Raw genomic sequence first — 27,169 nt, 5'->3', positions numbered from 1 at the left:
CAATCTGAGTGGAGTAGAGTGCTGTCTGGATTTTAATAGCGGTAAGGCAGAGTTCAGAAAACTGAAACACTTGTATTGGCAACTTCTTTTACAAAATTTCACTCTCCTGTGTAATTTTTTTTTTCAGCAGAGGATACAATAATATGAGACTTTTGGAGACTTAAATTTGTAGAGCACGAGCTATGTAGATTTGGAGACAAAGGGTCCGCTTCAGTTTCCATTTCAGGATAAGCTTCAGTGCTTGAGAATGCCTCCTGTCTGTACACGATCATGATATTTGGACAGTTGGATGATGTAATTCCTGTTTGTAAGACCACAACAGTCATGAATACTATGTATCAAGCTCTCCAGGTCAGCAGTCCAAATTTTGCTTCCCTCTGCTAAGTTGTTTGCTTGTGACATGTGCATCTGATAGCTTTTGCCTGCTGTTATGACCGACTCTCTGAATAACCATGTCTGCGAGGGGTGGGGAGTGGGTGGAGATTAAGAGTTAGGGAGCCAACTGCACACAATCAGCAGCAGAGTCCATCTGAGGGTCACACTGGGTGAGAAGCAACAGCCACCGCCACCAGCCCGCTCTTACAGGAGGGAGGGAGGCAGAAGAATGAACATAAGGAAAATGGGGACATGGAGACACAGAATGGGCTACCACATGGCAAGAGAGGGATTGTGATGGAAATAGCAAAGCAAAAGGCTGTCACTAGAAAGAAGGAAGAAGCTGGTGTGGTGATGGAAATGGTGAAGTAGACAATATCATTGTGAGAACATGGGGTCGTGATGGAGACAGTATTGTGTGGGAGGGTGACAGAAATGGTCCACATTTTTAGAATCGAAAGGGTCGATATGAGTAGACTGCAGCGCAAAGGTGGGAAGTATCTGATGTAGTAAGATAAAGCAAACTCTACTACAAGAAAAGGAGGGGAATTGAGGAGCAGCGTTCTTGTGAGGGCTTTTGTTTCTTCATTTAAAGGCAACATTCCTTTTACTGAGCAGAAAAATGCATATTTTGTCATTTTGACATGTTTGTTTTTCTGACGCCACTTAAAACCAGGAGGGGTGATTATCGAGTACACAGCATATGTTTCCCCTTTGTAAGTTAGCACTGTCTTTTCAAAATACAAAAATATTAAATTATTTGTTATCTTACCAGTACTGACAATGAGAAAATATATACTTTTTACTTAAATTTTGCTATGCCCAGCTTTTTCCACTATACAAATTTGTTTAGGCAAACTCACTTATTGTCTGATCATCTAACTGGTTGAACCAGAGCAGTAAGGCGTAAAGAGTGCACACAGCTAGCATGTGTCATCATCCTTCTATCCTGAGGAAATGAGATGACAGAGGAAAACGGGCAAAAAGGCAGCTAAGTAGATCGCTCTCTCTCTGATCTAGTCAGTCTTTGATCTATTTCTGGTGGGTGCTGGTGGCAGAAGTAGAGGGATTTGCTCCTAAATGAGAGTCATGAAGCCACTGCAAACCATTGTTTATAATCGTTTTCTACTTCTCTGCTCTTTGCAACACTCTACTGTAGTGCCAAACTCTTGTCTGCCCTCACCTTTCTCTACTCTTTGCTCCCTGGCCCTCTCTCCCAGCCTGTCTCTTTCTTCATTTACCACAACAAAGGCATCCTCTGAACCGTGAGGGCTTGATTAAGTTCCCCCTTTATGGATAAATCACTTTAATGTCTCATTCAGCTGGTGTTTGTGGGCACAAAGATATTCATCATCATGGCAAAATGGTGCTGAATAGCCACTTGGAGTGGGTTGATGAGAATCTAATTAAGATTAATCGTTATCCCTTTGTAAGTAGCTAAATCTTTGAACTTATTTCAGTCAGACCAATACATTCAAATGACTGCCCGTTTGTTCAGCGTGTTCCTGTGTCCTGTCCCAGTCCAGAGAGCCTCTTTGATAAATATTTGAACGGGCGAAATGCAATAACAACAGGCTGTTAAAACCCAATTTGTTTCCATTTCCCGGCTTTTGATAAGACAGCAGATTCGGTTACACAGTCATTCGATCATTATTCTCTATCCAGTGTCCTACCCGCTCTCTGGGCTGTCCACGGCCCCTTTATGGCAATGTCTGTAATACTGAATGGAAATTCTGTTTGTGGGCAGGGGAACAGATTGGTAACTAATGTCTATGTCCTTCCATGTTTGTGCTTAAGGGTATGTGTCGTGTGTTTGTGCACGTGCGCACAGAGGCACATATAGGCCTTTTGTGTTGAAAAAGGTGCTAATTAATAATGTAGGCTGTTTTGAATGACGAAGCGCAGTGTTTCCCTGGGAAGTAACTTGTTCCTCTTATGAATATTTCATCACAGTAGCTAATGAATCCAGCCAGTCAAGGCAATCATAACCAACTAACAGCCCCCTTGCTGCTCTGGTGTAGGGCAGCTGGGCCGTGATCATTTCTAACCTGATTACTGGTGATGCTGATGGACTCAGATTGGTGATGAGTGAGTGTTGTGCATTGGACTGAATGATTGTCTTCAGCCAGCTTGTTAGCAGTGATGAGAGATACAAACTACAGCAGGAGAATGACAGATGCCAACAGATGGCTCTCACATGTAAAACTTTTGTGCACAAGGTATGGACTCTCACTGCACATGCAAGATCCAAAATTAAATTTTGGCTTACCTGCCAATGACCAGAAAAGTGCATCAGGCATTATGTACTAAAAAGAATTACCTTGTTTTGTTAAGATGCCAACACTCACAAAAAACGCAGACCCTAGTGACTTTTCTCTTTGTCTTTCTCTTTGTCTCCATGTTTTATTTTTTGGTGGCAGAACAAAATGTTATGTTATGAATGTGTTGTTGCATCTCTAATAACGTGTGACAATTTTGTTTCTTACAGAAAAACAGAGACAGACATTGTGTGGTCACAGTAGCCGGTACACACGAAAATCACGGCAATGTAAACCTACGTGACTCCAAATTATTTGCTGGATACCCAGTCATCTCCACCAAGCACAGAAGGTTCCTGCCTTTAGCTTGTGTTAATTTTTGACATATACATGCATGATATTCAGAACTTCATATTGTCTCTCCAACTCTTTTTTGTCCATGTTCCTTTATTCATGGCCTTTCCACTCATAGACTTGTCATAGATTCATACACAACTCAATGCGAAACATGCGGTCAATTCAGAAAGCTTCATTAGCCACTAAAATGCAGCTTTGCCACATGGAACCAGTTTTGAGAATGTAGATGAAGCAGAGCTGTTTGTTGAAGGATTTTCTCAGTGCCTTAAGAAGGATTTAGGACAGGGTCCAAAGAAAGGCAATGAGACGAGTGTGACTAGAAGTAAAGGAATGCATGTGAGAGGTGATGAGGCCACGTTTGTCAACAAGATAGAGAGATGAGGCTCCAATACTGGACCTTTTTTTTTTTGTAATACCACAAAACTGAAGTGTGGGGGGTACTTGATGATAAAATGATATGAAAATTTAATATCACAATTATAGTGAGCAAAATTATCACAATTATCAGTACTACTGCAGTGTTGTTAAAATGTTCTGAAAATGTTCAAAAAGTACTGATACACATAATGAAAACACGGTAATCAAGCACAGTTGTAATAATAAATTATAATATATAAATTCCCTAATTCTGGGGACACAAAAAAGTGGGATAGTGACCATGCTCCTATCTTGATCTTGGCAAAAAATATTTTTCACACTATCATACATTTCATTTTAGCAATACACTTTCCATTGCATTTAAAGGGACACGTGTCCATACCTGTATTTTATAGCTAGTGCATGCATGTTTTTATGATGTAAATGCCAACAATTACATGCCATGTGTACATATGCACAAATAATTTGGTGTGTGCTGATGGAAGTATGATTGTATATCAACACTCCACATGTGAGTGTGTGATGGCACACGCGCCAGGCAGTGTGGTGGGTCCCCTCGTGAGCGTTAATCGTGACTTAGCAGCTTAAGGAAGTCACACTTCCCTAGATGATCCCCATGTGCTCTGGCCGCCACTGATACTCACTGAAGGCCAGCAGTACACAACCAGGCAGCCCTTCCCACCACAGACTGCTTTTTACCTCCGACCTGACGTACTTGCAAGCAAATGCTGGATGCTATAACTAGCAACACACATAGTAAACACACATCTTGTGTTTTTGAAGTGACAGAGGCCTGCTGCCCGTTAACCTCTGTGTGTCTGGCTGACAGACAGGCACAGTGACTCACAAACAGAACCAAGTGGCCACATCACTGGAATTACAGTTTCTAACATGACTAAATCTCCATGTTTGCAGTCCTTCTGCATTGATTAATCAGTTTTTGTATTTTGGTATGTTTAGTGTATAGTGTATGGGCACGTCTCAGTTTGGAAAGATCTTACAAAATGCTGCCTTGAAATGGCCTAATCTCCCTTGTTGTGCGCTTTTGCACCAGGCCACCCACAGAGAGGGAGATGGAGGGCGAGGAGACACACATGGGAGGGGGGTTGTACAAAAACCAGCAGTAACCTTTGAAGTAATTAACAGATTTAACAGATTACACTGCAAAAGAGCTGTTCTCTTTCCGTCTGTTTGTCTGTAGTGCTTTGTAACAAAGATTTTGTGTGTTAGTTTGAAATAGCTTTATTCTCTTCAGCATACAGGACATACATGTTTTGTTTTCAAACAGACTATAAATCCAGATACTGTCAGTATAAACACATTTTAAAATAACCAAGCAGGGTTATAAAAATGACTTGTGTGTGTGCTTTTAATGAATGAACTCCTTGTGTCCTCTGTGCTGCTGTGGGCATGTTTTGTTCTTTTGGGTTTTTTCCCTCCCATATCTCCAACCCTTTTGTCCCTACTGCTTTTCTTCATCACCTCCCTCTTCCTCTCTGCAGTGGTTATGAGTGGTAGGGGGTTTCGCTGTTTTCCAGTAATGAGAGTCCTTACAGGAAGAAGATATCTGGGACTACTCTTAGAATGATCAGTATTGATTATCCTCAGAGGCTGCAGGAGGGGTGGGGGGTGAGGGAACAGGGGCCAGCAAAATACGGATATTTTTCTGTTGCTAAGAGACAGCAACTGGCACAGTACTGGTGGGTGACATGGCAGCGGGTGGTAGGGGAAATGGGGTATAAGGCATTATGGTAAGAAACTATGGACAATTTCTTCTATATAATTGTGATGTTGAACAATGTTTTTGTAGAGAGAAGAACATGTATTTGTGGTAAAGGTGATGACCTTTTTTTATTTTTGACATGAATCTTGAAAATAATCAGCTGATTAATTGATAATAAAAACAATTAATAGTTGCTGAACATGCAGTCAGACTGCTGGCACAGAATAATCTCTGGATGTACTCGTACAGAGACTTGACTCTATAACTGTAGTTTCATATACATCACTGCCAAACCACATGATTGAATAGAATAAAACAGAATTAAATTAAGTAAAGTAGCAAATTTAGTTTCAGTTTAGTTTCTCTCTATTGCTCACCCACTTACATGCACAATTTCTCTTTCTGTTGCTTTTGCTCTATTTTTCTTCCTCTCTGTGCTGTTTTTTATAGGCTATCAGTTAACATAAATACTGAGCAATGTTACACCCAGGTGAGCCCAGATCGATGGAGGGTTTCATACTACACATTGACCCTTCAAATTGAATGTGAATTTGACATGTGTCACCTGTGCCCTGCATGTTGGGCTGAAAGAAGTATAAGAATGTCAAGATCACTGACATATATAAAGATGGATTAACTTGACAGCTCCCCAAAAATGCAAACATCTTGACCGCTGCCTGGCGGCTGGCTGCAGTATAAGTCATAAATCCCTCCTTCCTCATGTTAGCCAAGGGAACACGGCCCAAATTAAAATATCATTTTTTTTTTCTCCAAAATGGTTTGTGTCATTTCAGGTAGTTCTTATCACACTGGTGTATGTTCAAGTGTCCATTTTACTGATAAAATTGTTTTAATGAGTTATTTGATGCTATAAAAAAATACATTTGGCTTCATTTTTCTACCAAGGGAGGAAGTAGAGACACATTGTCTGTATTTATTTAAAGTCAGTGGTCTAGACCTTTGACCCAGATGAACTGGCAAGATGCCTAAGAACTTTTGATGCATCCAAGGTTTCAGTGTCCTTAGGGTGTTGCATAGAGAACAATTCTGCAACACTAAAGGGGCCACACAGGGTCCTAATTCACACTCCCTGACTGCCCAGGGCTGCCTCGCTTATCCTTTCCCTGTCTTCATCTGGATCTCTGGAGGCTATCCACACATATTCAAAAAATATCTAATATCTTTTTGCCTGAGACCTCCTACCTAGAAAGTTTGCCAGCTGTTCTTTTGCGGCTTCCCCACATTTGCTTCACCCTTATCCAGACAGAATCACGATGGCAGCCTGCGGGTAAAATGGCTTCCCTTTGTGTGTATTGGCTATGCTAGTAGTGAATATGTTAGGTCAGGTCTCTGTCTTTCTCACAGACAGTCGCATGCACACACCCAGACACACAAAGGCCCCCTTATATAGACCCTCATAAACTCTATTAGGATTTATTACCTCAGTTTTGTCCCTAGTGAACACGTCTGCCCTGTGCCAGATTAGGGGCAAACTGGAGGAAGGGAGAGGGGAAAGAAGGTAACATTTTGATTAGTTTGGGGCAGAAAGGAGTGTTACTGACATTACACAGACACGCATTGTGGAGCACTGAGAGATGGGAATGATTCAGCAGTCAAAATTGGTCAGATTTGTGGGATAAGCGTTCAGTCTGGAAGCAACATAATTGAATTAGGCTTTTTTCTTACATAATGCATTTAGAACAAGTAGTTTACAAGTTGTATTTCCATGGACCCAAGAGAAGCAGATCTATTGTCTGAGCACGTGCGTAGGTGTGGGTGGGTGAGAGACAAGAAGAGGGAGATAGGAGCCGGGGGGAGAGACCTTCGGCCTGTGTCCATCCAGAGTCCAGACAGTCTGGTTTTGCTGGTCTCACCTGTCATTATATTGAACAGGAGAAGCTTGAGCTGTAAAACACACCAGGGTTTGACAGTAACCATGGCTCAATGGCCCATGGCCACAAAATGTTACTCTATGGCCTCCAAATATTTAATGTAGGTGACCCCTCGTGATCACCTAATTTTATCCTACACACTGCGAACCATCAGCAACACATTAAGTTTCACAAACATCCCAATTCCCTTGTGCCTTTTAGCTTACATTTGGACTACCTAAAATCTACTTTAGGAGCTTGGTGACCTGTGGGTCAGTACTTAAAAATAATATCTGTCCCTCCACACACTTACATAGCTGTGTGTGACAGAACGGTTCTTGTGCTGCCTGATTACACTTTATGAATGCAAAAAAATGAATAATTTTGTGCAACTTAAATGCATCAACATTTAGTCTAGGGTTTCAGCTTATAAACTAGCACAAAATAAAACAGTCAGTACCAAAAAGGAGTTAAGTGCTTGTCATAATATTGACTGGATATTATGCCAGATACCAACTTGACAATCAATTGCTATCCCCTCAAATAGATCTGTTCGGTCTGTTGAGGACCCCCTGCCATCATTTTAATTGGTCCTCAGTGAACCTTCAGCCATGTCAGATGACAACAAGTTAATGAGGGCTGTCAGTCAATAAATATAAGCCCACACTGAAGTATGAATAAGATATGGATTCAGTTTCTGTGGCGATGAAGGTAACTAGAATCCGTCTTCAAAAGCAAACAGCCAGTTGTTTGTCTAATTTGCTTCATTTGATAAAAGTTATTGATTTAATGAACACCGTAAAACATTTATTCTCATTTCATAATTTTTTTTATATAGTGTGAACTCTTTTGGAGTGAATGTGTTGTGAAATGAACTGTACCCATTTATATTTCTATGGTGAAATCATTTGCTGTGTTTTTGTTTGTTCTGTGTAAACTGTTGAAGTGCTGTACAACATTTTAAATTCAGCCTTTAATAGTTTATATAAAAAGGTAATGCTATCTACTTTTGATTTTAGGCCAAAGTTACAGTTCTTTGAATGTGTATTCTTTAAAGACTGCCGTGCAGGTGGAACATTTTGCAAAGTTTTAATGAGAATGTGCACTAAAAGAAGTGAGATTAGCCACGTTTTGATATTTATTGGTGCTGTTGCCTTTGTAGTTTCCCTTACTGATTTTCGATTAAATAAGTCATTGAAGTCTTGCCTTTGCCCAGACTTCAATGACTTATTTATTTTCTCCTCATGCTTTTATACACATCCAACATTTTGATGTGATATTGACCACCATGATTGCTGGAAAAATTATCTGCAATTCTTCTAATGTCTCCTTTCACTTCTCTCCCTTCCTCAGGCCATGGGGAGCATTTGCCCTTATTAGAAGTACTATCTCGGACGCAGCCAGCACGTGGGTGGCAGTCGGAGGGTACGTAGCCTAAGTCAGCTGGTGGTCATGTGTGAAGCTGTGGTCTGATGCCCATCCTCCCCTCAGCGTTGGCCATGGACGGGGAGAACTACCTGCATCCAGAGGGCCCTCAGCTGGACAGCAGCTTGTTCTCTGTGGCCTCCTCAAACATGGAGGTATGATCTGGAGTTTTATTTGCATTTATTTAGACCTCATTCGCAAATTCAATTCACTTACATGGGTCATTTTTTTCTTGTAGTTGTGTCCATGGGCCTGCACTATATCCAATTTTTTTCTTCTACAGAGGTCCACTAAATTTCTTAAGTGTTACTTTACTACTACTAATACTTTCCTCATGCTTTCTCTGCTATCTTATATCCTGCACACTCCACCTGTACCTAAACCAAAAGACATATATTTATATCTGAGCACTGCTGTATACAGCTTTTGCATGGCAAAACACTTATCTAGAAATTTGTGAGAAAGGAAGTGATCCTATCTGTGGTATTAATTTCCAGAATTCTAAGTTATTTGTGGATCCCATGTAGATGAGATCAAATGTTGTCACAAAGTTTTCTCATGTGATATCTTGGCATGTTTGGTTTGTGCCAGGTTTTTAAGTTATGCGCCCTTTGAAAAATGTTGTTTTTGATGATAAATTAAATTTGGACAAACCCAGTTTCAGTTTTAACTGGAAATAATCACTACCAAAGAAGTCCCATTAGTCTTCGAGCACCACCAATAAAATTCCATTCAACTTCACTGTAATGGGGTAGCTACAGAAATTCCAGGGAATTTCTCAAAACCTCAGTTCATAAAAGGGATACATAATGAAAATGTTTATCGTGATTTGGCTGAACTGACAATTTAAGGGCTTATCTAGTTACAATGAAACAAGATGAAGTTTTTGTACTCTGTCATCTGCACACCTCGTAGATCACATATAAGTTTGATGTTGATATGAGAATCCAATACTGAAATTTAAACATAAATAAAATTTGATACAGGTAAATTTTTGTGGATGAATGCAAAGATTCAATGTGGTTCATGTTTTTGCATTATGAGAAAGCTCTATTTCACTTAAGGTGTCCCTTGTATATTTCTGTATTTCTCTGCTTTTTTTGTAGTGTGATGATTTTTTGTTTTCTTTCAGAGTTCAATATACTCCTCCCCTGGTTCCTGGGGATCCTTCTCTCAGCAGGCTGGATACAGCATACACTGCCCTATGCAATCTGGAAACCAGTAAGTTCATACAGTACTGTGCATTATGATGAGTTGAAAATGACCATTTATCAACTGAAAACATCAGAAGTGAAGACAGTGTAACTTTTTGCATTGTGCACTAGTTAATGCATTGTGACTGAAGTTGCGACTGAGGGCTATAAACTGTCAAAATTAGGCAATAACTACCCACAGACATTTCACATGAGCTAACAAAATGTCCCATCAGCCCTGGGACTTTCAAGCATTATACACTTAATATGTTGTTATTATGAGTGCGGTATTTGTGTTGAGGGTGTCTTATGAATATTTTGCTAATGGTGTGTATATTTGACTAATCCATTATTGCCCAAGACAGCCACATCCACATGGCAAACAAATGTACTTCCCCTTTATTTGCAGATCTTTTTAATAGAGCATATACAAGACTGTGTAATAATTAAAATCATTAAAAGCAGGGATCTTCAGGGACAGTCTGTGACTATGAGCCTCCTCAGACAAAGCTTGGAAACAGGTGCCCCCTCACCCCCTGTTAATTTATTCGGTTAGTTTCATTCAATTCCTGCATGGCTGTAGGTTTATAATTATGTTATTTGATCCCATAAACCCTCAACAATTGAGCCAAGGTGGCCTAAGATTGCTATTGGACTTCAAACTACACCAAATGCATAAAAAAAACATCTGTTCAAAGTTTTTGTTAGTTTCTGATGCTGAAAGTGGGAAAAACTATAAAATCCCCTAAAACTACTGTATCTCTGGACTATCTCTTTAACCAAATCACATGATTTATTTTTGGTGACTAATTTCTCATTTCCATTCACTCAGCCCCTCTGAAACTGTTTGGAGCCCCTATGGAAAGGCTCATCCCCCGCTTTGAAAACCTCTGATTAAACAGAATATATAAGAATATATGTTATACAGGACAGATAACATAAATTCACTGTTGTGCATTATAAAATATAAAAGATTAAACAAAAATTAGTAGAGTCACTAAGTATTTATTTTTATTCTGAAATGTAATTCTGAAATAGAAGTATAACTGTGTGGGTTAGTGTTTGAACTGGAATGTGCGTGATCTTTCTTGACTCTTAATTGAGTACATTTGAGGACAGGGTTGTGTCCAGTAATTAATATATAAATGTGTTTAAATGTGTTTCAACAGGGCCTAAAGGATGTTTCAGACAATTATTTTCAAATCGTATGTGTAGTGATCGTGAATTATAAATTATTATTGGAGCCCATTATTGCATTCCTGACACCTGAAATGACTTAACATGCATCACTTTTAAAATGATGCTCCACAACCAGCTCAAGTCATTGGGTCTCCTTTATCAGGCCTTCATTTCCTGTAGTGGGTGGCCTGGTGTCAGCTGTGCTGGGGTGTTTAATCTCAACATCTTGCAACTCTGTTCTGTTGTTATGACCTCACCACTAAAGGAGAGGTGTTTGTGTCTTTCCTCTCCCATAAGGCGTGTGTGTTTGAGAATGTGTAATTCAGTGGCTGTGCAACACCTTGTCTACACCGGCTATTTACCGTAAGCAGCACCTCAACAGAGCAGAGGCAGCTGCAGTCCCCGGCGGTGTCTACACTACATCCGTTGAGCCACAGGATAGCTGTCACAAACCAATATACATTCAGTGTAGCTGAAATACACAGCTGAGCCATCTTTGTGATCAGCACACATTTTCTTGGATGGCTTTGGTGTAGCGGGACTTGCAGAATGTTGGTTTGACCTTTGCTCAGTTTCAGTGAACAGGTGTTTCTATTAAGGTTGGAAATGTATTTATTGTTATTGACATTTAAACAGCATGTCAGCAACTCCAAAACCCCACGTGCAGTGAATGGGATCAGGGATCAATATTCAAAATCTGTACCTTCAGCTTCCCTCCTCAGGACCTGTTAACATTTGAGGGGAAATGCCTCTATGGCTGTGATGTGAATGAAAGCAGAAACATTGCAGGGATAACTATGTAAAGTGTTACATCACAGTGCAGGGAGGACAGAAAGAGACCAGAGAAATATGACTATGTGGCTATATGGCAACATATTTCTGGTACTCACAGCTGAATTTACTGACACAGTGAAAAAAAAAAAAATTTTTTAACAGTATTATACAAATTTAGCTTTATAGTGAAAGAGCAGTTTCACTGGTCATTACTGAAGGCTCTATACTGCAGGAAATGACACTTCTAGATTATTTTTTTTGTGTCATACCTCCGCTTGCCTATCACTAAACTTGAACCTACACTTTTAACTATAATGAGGCACCCAGTATGACTGTCATCTACTGGACTGTCTCTTGCCTCTATTCCAGCATTGCCGTGGCATATGTATAAAAAGTTGCAAGGCTGAAATGTTTGGGAATAGAGATGCTTCGAACAAATGCCTCATAACCGGAACCAGATTGACCAGCCATGACTGATGACTTGCCAGTCATTTAACCATCCACTTGAGTTTTTTCACTGCAAAGCATTACAATAGCTAGCTGTTGTGCCACGTCAGTCAGCTACATTGTTTTGATTCCATCTGCTTCCACATGAGATCAGGTGGGATCACATTTCCGATGAGATCACAAGACACTGTACTCCTGGCACTATAATCTCAATAATATCCTTTGAGTGTGTGATGCACTATTATTTTCAAATTTTGGCATAGGGAAAGAAGCAAGGGACAAAAAGAGGAGAGGATGTAAGCACAGAGGCAAATAAAATGTGAGAGAAAACAGTAGGAGAGAAGAGGAGAGGTCAAAAGGTGGACAAAGGAAATGTTGAAGAGGGAGGGAGAAAAGAGGACAGGGCCTGGCATTAACCTGGGGCACTTTTGTAGAAAATGTAATTATTTAATAGACAATATTAGACTTAGACTTGCGGATTTAATTTTCCAATCAAGAAAAATAAAAAAAAAAGTTTGTGTCAATTATAGGCCAGGGAAAGAAAACGGAACGAACGAAATGAACGGAAATAATCTTATATCATTTTACTGGTATGCTTAGTCTCGTGTGATCAAAGTTGTGATTAAAGGTTTGAGTGGGCCGCAGAAGATTTTTAGATTGGGCTGTAGCATTCTTAAGTTTGGGGATGGAATCATTTTGATAATATGACGACACAGTTTTATCTCAGTTGTGTTTCTTTCCTTGCGTCAGAAAGTCCTTCCATGATAACTATCAGTGTCTTTAAAGATTGTTAACGTCAGCATGGTATTGTTTTCACCACTGCCGACATCTGTTTGCAAACATATTACCGCATGTGCACATGGGTTTGTATATCTACATAGAGTATGTGTTTTATAATTCAGTGGATAAGGACTTTGCAAAGATTTTAAAAATACAATTTCATGTTCTTAGTGGCCAAGCTTCTAAAATGACTTAAGGTTAGTCATCACCAAACCTGTGTTATATTACACAACTCAGAAACTGTTTGCTCAAGTCATCATGTTTCATATTGTTATTGCTGCTTGTGCAGCGTTTCGTTGAAAGTGTGCAAGTAAGATGACGTGAGAGTACCGTCTGTTGTTTTCAGTTCCACTCAGCGTAGAATCTTTTGACATCAAGATGGTTTTAAAACACCTGTGTCTCATTCTCGGTCTTACCATATACACATATCATGATAAAAATCATGATGTGTCTGTGGTTTATAGCAAGAATGGTGTCATTGAATGTTGTCTTTGGATTTCAAGGCCCTCATCCAGCCAAAGCAATGCCCTGTGGTTTGAAAAGGTGTTAATGCAACATTATTCTGTGTCAATACATATTTTAGTACATGGTTACAAAGAGTGACCTCATGGTGGTTCTTAAGAAGGACTCTGGAGTTTAATTCTTAAGAACAGGGACAGTAAGCATGAGTGTACTAGGTGTTTTTTGTCTGTGCTCTCAATTTTCTCAAGTAAACAGGACAGCTATCTAAAAGCTCCAGTGTTTGCATTTCTTCCTAGTCCTGTTTTCTTCACTCAGTTCAGTGCTTCTGATATTGAGTCAGGCTCTTTTTCACATGACCCTGTCTTCGCTCCTCTTTTCCTCAAAGATCTACAGGCCACAGAGCAGGCTGCTGCTCAGTATGATTGACTTGCACTCTATGGTCAGGATGTAATTGATTGAACTTGAAAGCCTTTAGTTGCCTGCTCACATGGCCATTGAGAACAAACAGAGGAGTGAATAGATCACACGGCACCAGTGAGGAAAAAATGTCAATGGTCCAGGGCCGTGATTGCACAGATCGATGCACTGACTGATGAGCATCACTCAGCTCAGCACAGCAGAAACTATTCTTATGAGTAGTGATAAAAATGTCACTGGGACTCTTAGCAGGGGCATAGACATCGTAACAGCATAGGCCTAGGTGATATAGCTGAAAAGTCTATCATGATAGTGACATTTCATATGTAGATAATTATTGATCATCTAGCTCCTGACTCACAACATGTCGTGTACTCCAAAGGATGGAAGCGGCTAAGGTGATAAAAGAAGTTTGTTGTATTACCGGTCTTAGTTGGGATTGTATTCCTGCAGTTTTCATATATCAGTGGTCTGATAGATGTCCATCCATCCATATCCTGGGGTTCTGGATGCAGTGGCATCTGGCCGAGCATGATATCAACATCAACTTTATTTTTTCAAGACACACTCATGTAAACCTCAAAATTCTTTATTCATGTTTTGGTCATCTTTCCACTTCCAATACTACTAATACACAGAGAAGAAATAGACTATAGTTTAATTCTGATGAGATGATTAATGCCAGTGAGACAAAATAAAGATTAATCAGTGATTATGACCCCATCTGTCATCTGTTGGCCTTTCCTTTACCTCAGTGACTCTTATTTCCAGCCACATGAAGGCAGCAGGTGTCTGTTCCATTTGTATTCTCTAATTCATGATGTGCACTGTCAAGCCACAGTCACACATGGCAGATCTGCTGGTTAAATTTTGGGTAACCGCCACCAAAATAACTCTGTGTGCTTATGTCAACATCAGACTTGGTGGTTATGATTAATTATGCTGTAGAGTTTGCACTGATTGCCAGCGTGAAAACAGTTCACACAGTTGCATCAATTACAACTTCTCTCCTCAGTAATAACCCCTTCAGGACCGTTTGTTCCTACCAGTCCTTCTCCTTGTGTCTCCATCCAAAAGCACAGCATAACCAGTGACAATTACATGGACCATCTTTCTTTTAAGAAGTCTGGCCAAAGTATCACCCTGAGCTCCCCATTTACAGCCCAATATAGACCACCAGATTACCAGAAGTGGCCTGGCTGCAAGTCACACAGTGCTGCTGGGTTCACAGAGCCCACAAAGAGGCCATAGTGTTAACATTTTTAGATTTTAAGCTTCACACAGGTTGTATTTGTTATAGGACCACAGAACTGAATACAACTGCATTAGGAAGTCTGTGTATATGACCATGGTGTATCAGGCTGCTGATATCATTATGTTGTAGTTGATTATTATTTACCCATACATGGATTATTTAGTTCATGAACTGTCTAAAATATGTTGAGGTTTCTTGTTATTCTCTAATTTGTTTTTGTTTGGGTTTTTTTTTTTGTTGTGTTTTGTTTTGTTTTGTTTTTTTTTTACAAGCAATTTAAAGAGAGAAACTGTTTTGAATCTTTTTTAGCAAACAGCAGTAATAGTTTGTGGTAATATGTGGTTAGGTCTGTCACACACAGCTGAGTCTGTGTTTGTTTACAGTTGAAAAATAAGAAACAGACTACTGATCTGCTGCTATTTTTATGTCTTGTTTATTTCTGATTGTCTATGAACAGCTCTTAAGTCATTAGTCTTGAGGACTCAGATTGTGGGCAGCTTTCATGGCTCTGTGAAGTAGGGCAATAATATCTTGCTTGATACTGGACATTATTTCCCTACTGTAGACCACATTTCAAAGACCACCCTTCTTTTACCATTTTCTTTTTGACGCAGTGATATCCAAACTTTAGACTCTGGTTTAACTTGCTCCCTCTTATTCACTGCCTTCACTCAGACTGGAGAATTTCCCCAGTGCAATGACTCCAAGTTCACTTACTGCCCAATGTTAATAGCATGAGAATTACATTTCATGACTGTACTGGCAGCATAGAGGAGTTCCTCCAAGGAATCTTAGCAGTTGGTTATTGTTGTTGTCATTGTTTACTGTATAGTCTCAGAGCGTCTTTGATAAACATCTGTGTCTTTCAGTGGAAGTAGCTCTCGGTCATCATTCCTTAGGGCGAAACTTGCTGAGCCTTTGTCTTTTAATAAATACTGTTAATTTCTGTTTAAATTATTTTAAAAAATGGCACAGTGTTGCTGCTAAGGATGGATATCAAGAGCCAGTACTAAATTGGTACAGGTACCCTGCATGGAGGTGATATAATCGTTATCATTGTTGTATAGACATGCTCAGGTTACAAAACTTTGGCATACAGGACACTGATGGGAAAAACTTTGCTGACACTGATTTAGGTGGTATTGGAGGCATTTCCAATACTGGTATTGGTATCAGAAAAACACTATTTGTTGGTGAATAAATGCTTCAGATCCCCTAGAATCAAGCCAAGTTCCCTGAAATCTGCTGAAGGGGTTAGCTCAGAAGTTGGCAACAACTGCAAACCAGGGTCATTTAAGGTGGATTGACCTTTAAGGTGGACCAGCTATTCTCGTTTTAATAGCAAGCCAACCCTCCAAATTTTAATTTTGCTGTGAATGTAGCAGTGCAGTGTGTCCACAGTTTAGACTGTTTGTTGGTGACAAAATGTTACAACCACTCAAGACCCAACTCAGTTAGCCCTGAAGTTAGCAACAACTTTGGTACAGGCTCCCTTAAAGTGGTCTGACCTTAAAGGTGGACCAGGCCAGCTAATCTCATTTTCGTAAGACGTCTCCTTTGCTCAGGAGATGACCACAGCCCTTAACAGTGGTTATCAGTTACCCCAGTTAAAAAACTGCCATATATTTATTTTTTGCATTACGGAAGGATGTATTGATAAGAGTATTTATTGGTATTGATAAGCAATGTTGGTACACCATTACTCATCCCTAGCTGTTGCATACTTGAATACAAGGACATTACAGCCATTAGTCTATATATTTATATTATATAAAAGACTTTGAGGTGTTACTGGTTGAAGCTTTTTTCACTTGTTTGTTGCTGTTTTCTAAATCAATAAAACTTTTTGCAAGTTCTACTGTGGTGGAGGTGTCAGTGTGTTGAAAGAATGCTGCCAAGTTGCTAGTTAAGTGTGCTTTGAAGAACAGTATGAACTGCAACATAAAACTTTTTTACTGACCAGCATTATGTTTGAAACATACAGTAGTTCAGATGCTTTAAGTTCTGATTATGAAGTTGCCAACAAATTAAGTTGTCAAATAAAGTCATTACAACACAATAATAAACAGCATTTTAGCCAGCTGTTAGAGAATATTTTTGTAGTGCAGTGTAGTGTAGTTTGTAGAGTGTCTAAATATGGCATTGCGGTGTGCCTGCCCAGTCTGTTTTAGCCTCAAATAAGACATTATTAAACAATAACATGGTTCAAATGATGTCCTGTACACTCTTACAGGCTGCGTAGTATGGGAAGGCTACATGTACAAACAGTAAGTCAATCAGCTTCTTTTGGCTTGGAGCCTCTAACCAGCTTTGTGTTGTTGGAAAGCAGCTGATGCCGGGCCTGCCAAGACTTCTGCTGTAATAATATCACTGTCATATCAGCGTTGGCTGAAGGGCCAGGAAGGGGATTTCCAGTGTGGATGATTGTTACCATTCACAGTGATCTTTCTGAGAACTGAACCAGTATGATCTCATTACCTTTTTTTTTCTAATTCAGGTTTACCACATATCATGATTATAATACTTAATTTGTTCTTTTTTTCCCAAACTATAGGGTTAAAGTTCACTGTCAACCTCTTATTTGTTTAATTACAGAAAACTGAGCCAAAGCAAATTTCATTAAAAAGTGATTTTTAACTTTCCAGCTGTGAAATTGTGATCCCTATTTCTTTTTTAACAGTAAAAACCCTAATAAGGCATGCAGTGTAAACCTCCACACAGTGATATTTGCTGAAAGATGACTTTGTAAACAGATATTTGCCAAAAATATTACTTTTGAACATGGACACTGTTAAATATTGAATTTTGCTCAAAATCACAGGAGCCATGTTTTTCATAGACTGGCTTCTCTACACTGGAAAAGGGCTGCCCTTTTATCCTCTTGGTGTGTTTTGAACTTAAATCAATCAGTCTCACTGATCTCTGGCCTGTGGTAGAGGACACCGAGCCAAATCCTGTGAATAGCTTTGGCCAAGCTCAATCCCTCTGAGCCTGAGCCCTGGCACATGATTGGATGAGAGTGACATGGGATGGTGCAGTTACAGTTCCACCTTAACAAAGATTTAGTTTTGCTTTCATTTTGACTGTGCGTCCACCACTATCAGAAGAGTTGTCTGTTGCGTTATGATGACTTATACTCAGCAAGAAACTGAAAACGTCTCATACTGGGAGTACAAGGTCTGTGGACGGCGTCTGATATTAACATTGGGCTGAGGGAGAATGGTTGGTTTAAATGAAAGTCAAACCTTGGATCTTCAGAGTGGGTAGGACCTGTTGTTATTCTCTGTTTCTTGATTTTCTGTAGATGTTTATCTCTTGCCCTCTCTCTCCCCCCCCCCCCACTGTACTTAAGCCTAGAACTCTGTCTGCCTGTGTGACTGAAGATATGTGTGTCTGTGTTCTTGTATCTTTGGCAGTATAAGTTACTACTTTGTCTTTGAGCACTTTAATGAAGATTTTTCAGTTAATTCAATCGTAGACACTTTGATTTTGAGATACAAGAGCACATAGCTTCACTCCATCTAGATCATTCCATGATTAAAAGTTCAGACTGTCGTTAACAAACAAAACTGAAGGTGTTTTCACCTTTTAAGTTTGTGTGATGTGTTGGAAGTGTGAAAAACAGGATGAATGCAGTAGTATGATGTTAGATATTCTATAGTATTATAGCGCTTGATTACTCTAAAGAGATCTAAAGAGAACTCTGTGTTCTGTTCTGTTCTGACTAGTACACTTGACCACTTGAACACATGAGGTTTCAGTGCCCCTTTCATTTCTCTACTGGAACTGCTTATCACACAGTAATACAAGACCGGTTGGACTTTGCAACTGTAAGAAGTAAATAAAGTTATCTCTATAAACTGTGATACAATGCTAGTATAAAGACGATACTCAGTACTTTCAATAAAATGACAAAAAGAAAAAAGTCCTAGGCACACAAAATAATAAAATAGATTTTTTTTTTTTTTTTTTTTTATTAACATCCTAAACACAGAGACTAAACTGAGGAACTGACTTTTATTTTTATAGCTTCGGTGCCTTCGAAACAGTCTAATGTTAGAACAGGTCAGGGCCATTTTTTTGGGAGTTAATTAAGATTAATTAAGTGGTTAAATTCAAAGTAAGGCAGTTAAATTCAAAATAAAGTGGTTAAATTCAACTTTTTATCTCTTTATTAAAAATAGGTCATTAAAAATTCTCAGTAATTATCAATGTAGATTGAAATGAAACATTTTATTTTGTAGCTATATGGCTCAGTACAAGTTCCTGCTGTTGTCAGCAAACAAAAATGAAAGTGTTTCCACCTGTTAAGTTTGTGTTTATGTGTTTGAATTAGGGTTGGGCCGGAATGATATCATCATACACAACCCTCTAGGAAAAAGAAAAGAAAATTAGAAGAAGCTTTTGCTGCTGTACATTGCACTACCACTCCATTTTGTGTTTATTATTTTTCTTTTTAACTTCAACTAAGTTACATACTGAGAGGAACATCTTTTCAGACCTAGCAATCATCGTCCATTACGATGTTTCGCTTTGGACACTATCATATGCCAGTTTGGTAGACATCACCCAACCCTAGTTATAATTGCTTAAAATATGATGTAATGCAGTAGTATAAGGTTAAATCTTAATGTTTTAGTATTATTTAAGTATTACAGTGTAACATTATCGTCTTTAGACCGTCTGTTCTGGCTGGTACATTTGACTACTTGATCTCATGAGGTTTCAGTGCCCCTTTCATTTCTCTATTGAAGCAGAGAAAATTTAAAATTGTCAGCACTTTTCTTAATCATTAGTAACATTAACAATTAATTAATCGATTAATTATTTAGAAAAAAACATAAATTTTGCTTATACCGAATAATAACAAATGCATTTTTCCCCCTAAATCAAAACTTTATTTCCACAGCAGTATATTACATATTGTCTGACAGCATCACATAGATAATGAAATTCAGAGCACCACATTCAGATCTTTATGTGGTAGTAGATCAATTAAATTATACTTGATTGATCAAATTCTTAAAGACAATTAATCAACCATTAAGTAATCGTTATTATGCCTAGCTTATATATATGTAATAAAAGACTGTATGGTTGTTCCTGGCAGCTGTAATGAGTAAGTTTGTGTAACTGAATGAGAGCGAACAAAACAGAAAAGCATGTGCAAGTTGTATTTGAATAAGCAGCAGTTAAAGAATAACTGTTACCAAGTAAACAAGGGCTGCATGATATAGTGAAAAAAAATCACATTGCAATTATTTTGACAGATATTGTGATTATGATATGATTCACAGTAGGTGGGAGTTAGTTTTTTGCATCACAGTTTTCATTTTCACTGAAAATGCATTTGGCTATATTGCAGCTGTGACAATATTTCAATAAATTGTGCAGCCCTAAACTAAACGCCTTCTTCTCCTTCCAGGCAATACCACTTGAACAGCAGCACTACCACCACCACTCCGGATGTGCACATGGACATGTACTCTGGATTCCCTGACGTGGACTTCCTCAACCTCCCTCGGAATGGAGATTTCTCCCAGGTTTGTTTCATATATATCTGCTGCACAAGTCAGCATACTTTTACATGCGTAAATAACTCTGAATTGTGCCTAGCTTTTGTCTGTCCCTGTCCTTCTTTTACTTGCTTATCAGAGGGAAGGACCGTGAATCCCACCCGCTTCTTTCATCCTGTGTTTCATGTGTATTCAGCTCTACCTAATTTACCATAGTGCAGCCTGATTAAAGGCCAGTGTTGTCTAGACAACTGCAGCAGGACCTGCCCCATTCCTGTCAAGGCATGTCATTAATAAGACACTGTAATTTAACGCTCCTCCACACGTCCACACTGCATCTTCAGAAATCACTGCTAGATAAACCCAGAATCTCTTTGTAATTTTCAGTTGTGCTTGAAATGAGTCCACAGAGTGTTCTTGTGAATGATTTGAGTGTCTTTGGGATTATCCCCAACCTGGGGAGATACAGTTTTAAGTATAAAGACATTCATTTCTTTGACGATGACGGTGAAGCAAAGGTGCAGGTTTCTACTCACCCATATATTTACCTCACCATTCCCCAGATGGTTACTATCCATCATTTGCATTTTCTATTTCTGTGCACTTTTGTGTCTATCCAGCCAATTCCTTATGGTTAGAATCCTATGAATAGGAGCCAATTGTACTGACACAGACCAGTGAGTTTCTAATCTGATGCCTATTTGGGTTGAGTTGATGAGTGCCATTATAGAACCATATTAAAAATATGCAATGATGATGAGTTCTAAAAAAGGGCAGTCATAGGTTACCGGGCAGACTAGTAGCATCCCCCTTATGATTAGTGTGTCTGACAGGAGAAAGTGCAGAGTTACCAGGGTTTGTCTTGGTTAAACAGGCCAAAGCAGTAAATAATAAGGGTTGAGGTAAGTGGCAAGAGCAATGGCAAGTGAAAATGCATTTCTTAATTTGACTGTGCATTTTTAAGGCTATTTACGGATTAGTACAATCATTCTATATCTGCTTAAACTGTTGTTGACGCCTATTTTATGTCTCCACGTGTCTCCTCGTGTATGTCTTGTTCAAAGCCCAGAGGTAGATTTAAATTAAACATTACTTACTGTGGTTTTAATAAACAATGTTGACAGTGAGGTCAGTGGATTATCCAAAGCCCATTGATTCTGGAAAAACAACTTTGTGTTAAGTTTTTCTGTTTTTGTTTGAGCACAACAAATTAAATTCCAAAAAACTAAGACAAATATCTTCTAATCTCAGTAGATAAAACCAAAACTACTACTACTGTATTTGCATAGTATGTGTTTTTGCACTTAGGGTGAGTTGGCCCTTCTAAATTGAAAAAAGAACTGAACTGACATCTTATACAATTACATTCGACACAAACCCAATCAGTATGTAGTTTATTTTCTATAAATAAATTGACTCATGCAAATTGCTAGATAATGAAACCCAGTAAATGGGGAGCAGAACTGAAAGCTCTGACAAATGATGAGAAAAATTATGTTGTTTCTTTCTGGTTGCTATATTATATTAATACATCTAATGCAGCATCACAAGACTACAATAAATTCTACTTTTAATTAATTTAAATACAGACGGGAATGGCACTTGTGAGGTAAAGTGCTTTAGGTACTACAAATGAGACAATTTGACATTGAGCAATGTGTTTTTCATAATCTGCTGTGCGCAGAAGATGAGTTGAGTTTGTCTCTCTGGAGGCTCTAGAGCCTTACAGCCTGGGGGCTGAGAAAAGCTCAAGGCTATATTTTACTCTTGAGTCAATTTGATGTTAAGTGAGATTCTGCCAAATTACAGGTGCACATTAACATGTGGCTGGCACAGGAACACTTGCGAGTTCTGTACAGTAGTGTTTGGAGATTGTTATCCTGCATCATCAGGACCTATGTTGGGAAATCAAATTTGGGTGACTGACAGAAATTTATGCAGCACTTGAATGGTTCTGATGCATCTATTTATATTCTTTGGTGTCACACACAGCTTGTGAACAAGTAGCTGATTTTAAGCATTGTGGGTATTATTAGACAGCAAATCAACCGCATGTTATGAATAATGACTAACAGGTGGGGACATGACGAAAAGGAAGCATCCTGTACATTAATGTGTCAGAGATTATAACTATGGGATCGCTGTCACACACTTTTTATTGGACTTAATGGGTTGTCAACGTACACAGAGTATGATAAAAGCAGCATTTGACTTATTAATCACAGAAAACACCTGCACCAATGTGCATACATTTTATGATGGTTATTAAATGATTTGCTTAAATATACATAGCCTATACCTGACTTATAAGATAAGATTGCTTCACAAGATATCTTAGAACTCGCAGGCAGTAAATGGATTTATTTGTAGTTAAGCTTTTGAAATCATCATTAAATCGCGTATCTGCTATCATACGATCCTGTGGCTGGTTAGTTTGCTTTCACATCACAAAAAACTGCACCAGTCCCATCTTTTCAAGCAGTCTCGATCCAGTTGTTTGATCCATGCCACAGATTTCACACCAGCTCAAACAAACCACACTAACTGGGCAAATGCTCCAGGGTCCATTTTAACCAGACCAAGCAAGTTAGGTGTGAAAGCACCCTAAATTTTGATTTAATTTTTTTTTTCATCAGTGATCACTTCAGTTAAAAATCATCATATTATTATCATATTAGTGGTTTGCAAGCTATTGTGTCCCTTTTGAGACCGTATGAGACTTGTTTGTAAATGTAATATGAAACTTCTTTCTACCACCTGGTGGTAATCTAACCATACATGTCTGTTAACATGTACTACAGTTGAAAACTACACAAACAGCTTAAAGAGAAACACAAGTAGACACAAAAATGACACACAAGAGTTTCACTTCCATGTTTTTGTCCAGGTGTGGTTGAATGAGTGTGATCTTTCTGTGGCAAATATGATGCTTGAAGTTATATGAAAATTATTTGTAGCAGTATTTTAAGCTGGGGGGATTTCAAGAGCAAAGTCTACACATATGAAGGCCTTTACAAACAAGAAAGTGATGTGTCATCCACGTCACGTGTGTTGCAGTGCGTGCATGGATTTTGTGATTCACGTGGGGTTTCCCTAGTTTTCCATCAGCGTGTGTTAGCCTGTCTGGCGATCGCTTTCCCCTTACAAGTAATTATGAGGGTTCGTGGTTATGTGATACATGTTAGATCTACATTTAGAAAATGTATAGCTGCACAGTTGTCATTTTTATGTGGTTTAGTTAAAATGAGCTCTCTCGTCATTGGTGCATTCATGAGCAGCAAGTTTGGTTTCCTGGCAGTGGAGACGTGGAATGTTATGGTGCCCTGTGTGAGTGTGAGAGACATTTTGTGCTTGTGTTGTGCTTTCTCAGCTGTCCTCTCTGGTTTTGGACACTCCCTGCCATGTGAGGCATGCAGAGAAAATGTAAGTCATGGGGTCATCATGACTAATTCTCTACCTCACCCTCAGCCCCCTTTTTCATCCTCCACTTTTCTCCCCCTCTCTGTTGCCATGGCAATGCGACTATGCCTATTTTCCCCCCTGTTCCTCCACAATCACAGGGCAGGATTTCTTGTTTTTTTTTTTTTTTTTTTTTTTTGCACTGTTGAACCATGACAGCGCAGGAGACATTCAGGCATGTGTGACTGGGTGGAATTGTTGACATGATTGTTGAGTTTGTCAGGTGACTGCCATGTTTATCTCAGCCATTTCCCTGTTTCAGTTACAGCTAAAGAGTCATTAGTGAAATCTCTTTTGGTTTGCTTGGCTTCCCACTGTGTTACAGTTTGTTTATGCAGTTCACAGAGCTCTGTTGGAATATCCTCATATTGTAGGGAAGCATGCTGTTGGAGCATGTAGACAGGATGTCTATCTCTAGATTGCTGGTAACTTGAAAACAAGAGCCAAATGTTTGTTTGCATTAGAATTAATAGACTGCCCTTTGAGACTTGATATCCATCATAGATTATCAGTTAATTAAAATATATCATGAGCCAATAACTGAAACACAATATATGGCCACTGTACAATGAGGTGGATGAAGTTGAATCTGAATTAAAGGGTAACTTCAGCATTTTTCAGAGGTGCTTGTTTGTTTTCACAATCTAACACATCTGAATTAAGGATTTAGGTGTTTTTGGGTTTGGGTTTCTGTCAGGTTTGAATGTAGATGACATTGATTATATTAAAATTACAGTTTTGCAAACGGAGTCTGCTTAGTTTGGCGAGGGCAATAACATGACCGTTGCTAATTAAACAAAACATGTCTTAGTCTTTTTTAAAAAGGTCTATCTCTGTAGCAATCCTTTCCATAATGTTGTCAGACACCTAAAATAGAAATCTCAGCCTGTCAGTCGCAAAAACTAATGCTTTTAATGAACGTCTTTTAATGCACAGTTGTCCAGAGGGATTACGTTGTAGCTTAAATTTTTGCTTCTGCTGCATCACTCTCCCTTAATAGTGGACCAGTTTAAAAAACTGTTGTCCCCAGTAGTCACTTAGATGCAAGAGCATAGGGAAATAGGGTCTGCATTGAAAAATAATAAAGTTACCCTTTATTTGCAGGCAGGGCCATCCTTTCTCTCTACTCTTTACTCTGATAACTCCATCAATACGAACTGTGCACATACCAATAGAGCTAATTAAAAAAAGAGCTGTAACTTGGACAAAGTGCTACCATAAATACCATATACCATAAAAACCTCACCAGCACTTGGCTTTTAAAGAAGGTGAATCTTAAACTCATTCACCGTGGTTTGAAGGAGAATCAGACTCTTTACCACAGTGATACATGCATACCTGTAGGTTTAGGTTGGGTCATTTGTAGATCTAAAGCACATGAACCTTTATGCAGAGCATCAGAATGAAAACAAGATTTACTGGAAGACAAAAAAAAAAAAAACAACTCATTCACTAACCACTCTGGCTAACCTCAAAGAGTGAGCAGCACTCTGCAAGCACACACATCAACACACCTACTGTAATCTCTACACATACTGTACATACACACACTAAGGCACGTTTAGGCATATTCACAGTCTCTTGCTACATACTCTTGTTCTTTGTCTTTGTGGTTCCTCTCACTATTACACACACACTCATGTGCACGATGCACTTCTAGGAAGACTTCATTAAGTTTGCGTTTACAGCTCTTTTCGGTTTTGCTTTTGGTAGAATGGGAAACACTTAACACTTAATTTGCTTAATACATCATACTCAAAACCCTAAACATGTCTTTAAACCACCCTACCCATAGGGACCAATGGGTAGGTAGACCAGCTGGATTTTTAAGGTCCTTTGTCAAAGGCAAGAGAGGGACTGTCTGCCCCCTTACCATACTGTTTTATGTATTTAAAGTGGGAGAAAATCTCAGAGCAGCCATGTGAGCAAAAGAAGAACATGTGTCTGTACACAGAAAGATCTCAGATCTCAGTTTGGGTTGAAAAATGCAAACCACAGAGGCTGCATAAGGTTCACTGATTCCAGAGTTACATTCAGTTGTGCATTTACATCTGAACCTTACCTTACTGACCCTATAACTGACAGATATTAATGCACCATGCTAAAAAGAAATCTGAAAAGTGCTCTGCCTCAGGTTTTTTTTTATTGGCATAGAAGATTATCTTGTTTTTCTCGACTTTCTTGCGGCCAGCCAATCATGATATGAATCGGTTTCTTTTTCTCAGTTACTTCCTTGTGAGAGACACTTACACTTTGTCATTTGGCTGGCCTAGTTTAAAGGAATAAGTCAAAGGTTAATTTGAAGGGTTGTTAATAGGTGCTATGTTTTCCTTGAGGAGTGTGTGCTCCATCTGATCCACTTTTGTTTTGCATTCACTTTGGATGATTCAACCTCTATCTATCCTGTATTTTAGAAGAACTTTATAATTCATTGTAAATTCTCTATAAATTATTTACAATTTAGGCCGACTGCATTTGTAGTCACACAATGTGTCAGTGTACAGGTGTGGTGTTGATAATATGCTAACACTTTGCAAAAGATATTAGTGATACAGCAAAACACAGCTAGAGGAAAACAATTTCATGCAACAGAGGAAGTTCATTTAACACAACAAAGTATTTCCTGCAGAATGAAACAGGTGCTGTATGCAGTAGTAATCATAACGGCTCAGGATAAGACTAGCACGCCCAACTTAATACGTCAACTTCATTTTCGCCATGTAAACAGCTTAGTAGGAACCTTATCTTTTTTGGACAAGGGCTATTGTTATTGTCAATTATTGATTATGATTGTTTGATTTGCTGTTGCAAAACAGCAGGAGTGCACATGTGCATGTGACGATGAGACCTTATGTTGAAAAGCCTTGATTTTATGCCAGCTGTATTTATGTGTGAAATCAGGCATGGATCCTTCTTTAGGCTCTGATGCAATAAGGTGTGTCTGTTTTTGTGTGTTTGTGTACTCAAAAGAAGCTCATCAATGATTCATGTCTCCCTGATGACCCTCTACGTCCCACTAACACACACGCGCACACACGCACACGCACACACACACACACATACACACACACACACACACACACACACACACACACACACACACACACACACACACACACACACACACACACAAACAAACACACATTATTCAGAGGATTCCCACTCATACTATGATGACACCATGGACAGGCGCCACTCCGTCTCTGAGAGTCTGACTCCCCTTCAGATGGACATTACAGTACCTTACCATGCAGGCTTGATATCACATATTCCTGGAAGCTGGGTGTGCAAATGGATAAA

General features: G+C 39.0%; 1 protein-coding gene across 3 annotated transcripts in view; it reads left to right on the top strand.

Moving 5' to 3' along the window:
- The window catches only part of sbno2b (strawberry notch homolog 2b), a 79,838-nt gene that overhangs the window by 8,137 nt on the left and 44,532 nt on the right, over positions 1–27,169 (top strand). For 2 of the 3 annotated variants that reach the window (XM_084722871.1, XM_084722870.1), the window contains exons 2-4: positions 8,316–8,542; positions 9,520–9,608; positions 20,320–20,437. In XM_084722871.1, the coding sequence (XP_084578997.1) occupies positions 8,435–8,542; positions 9,520–9,608; positions 20,320–20,437 (315 nt within the window). In that variant the 5' untranslated portion in view covers positions 8,316–8,434. Of the gene's footprint in view, positions 1–8,315; positions 8,543–9,519; positions 9,609–18,039; positions 18,158–20,319; positions 20,438–27,169 lie in introns of those variants that run through there. The other variant, XM_084722872.1, reaches the window with a different exon arrangement.

This window comes from Lutjanus erythropterus, chromosome 7 (assembly GCF_056507025.1).
Source record: "Lutjanus erythropterus isolate fLutEry1 chromosome 7, fLutEry1.hap2, whole genome shotgun sequence".
NCBI classification, from domain to species: Eukaryota; Metazoa; Chordata; class Actinopteri; order Lutjaniformes; family Lutjanidae; genus Lutjanus; species Lutjanus erythropterus.
This window is presented reverse-complemented; position numbering and strand designations above follow the sequence as displayed.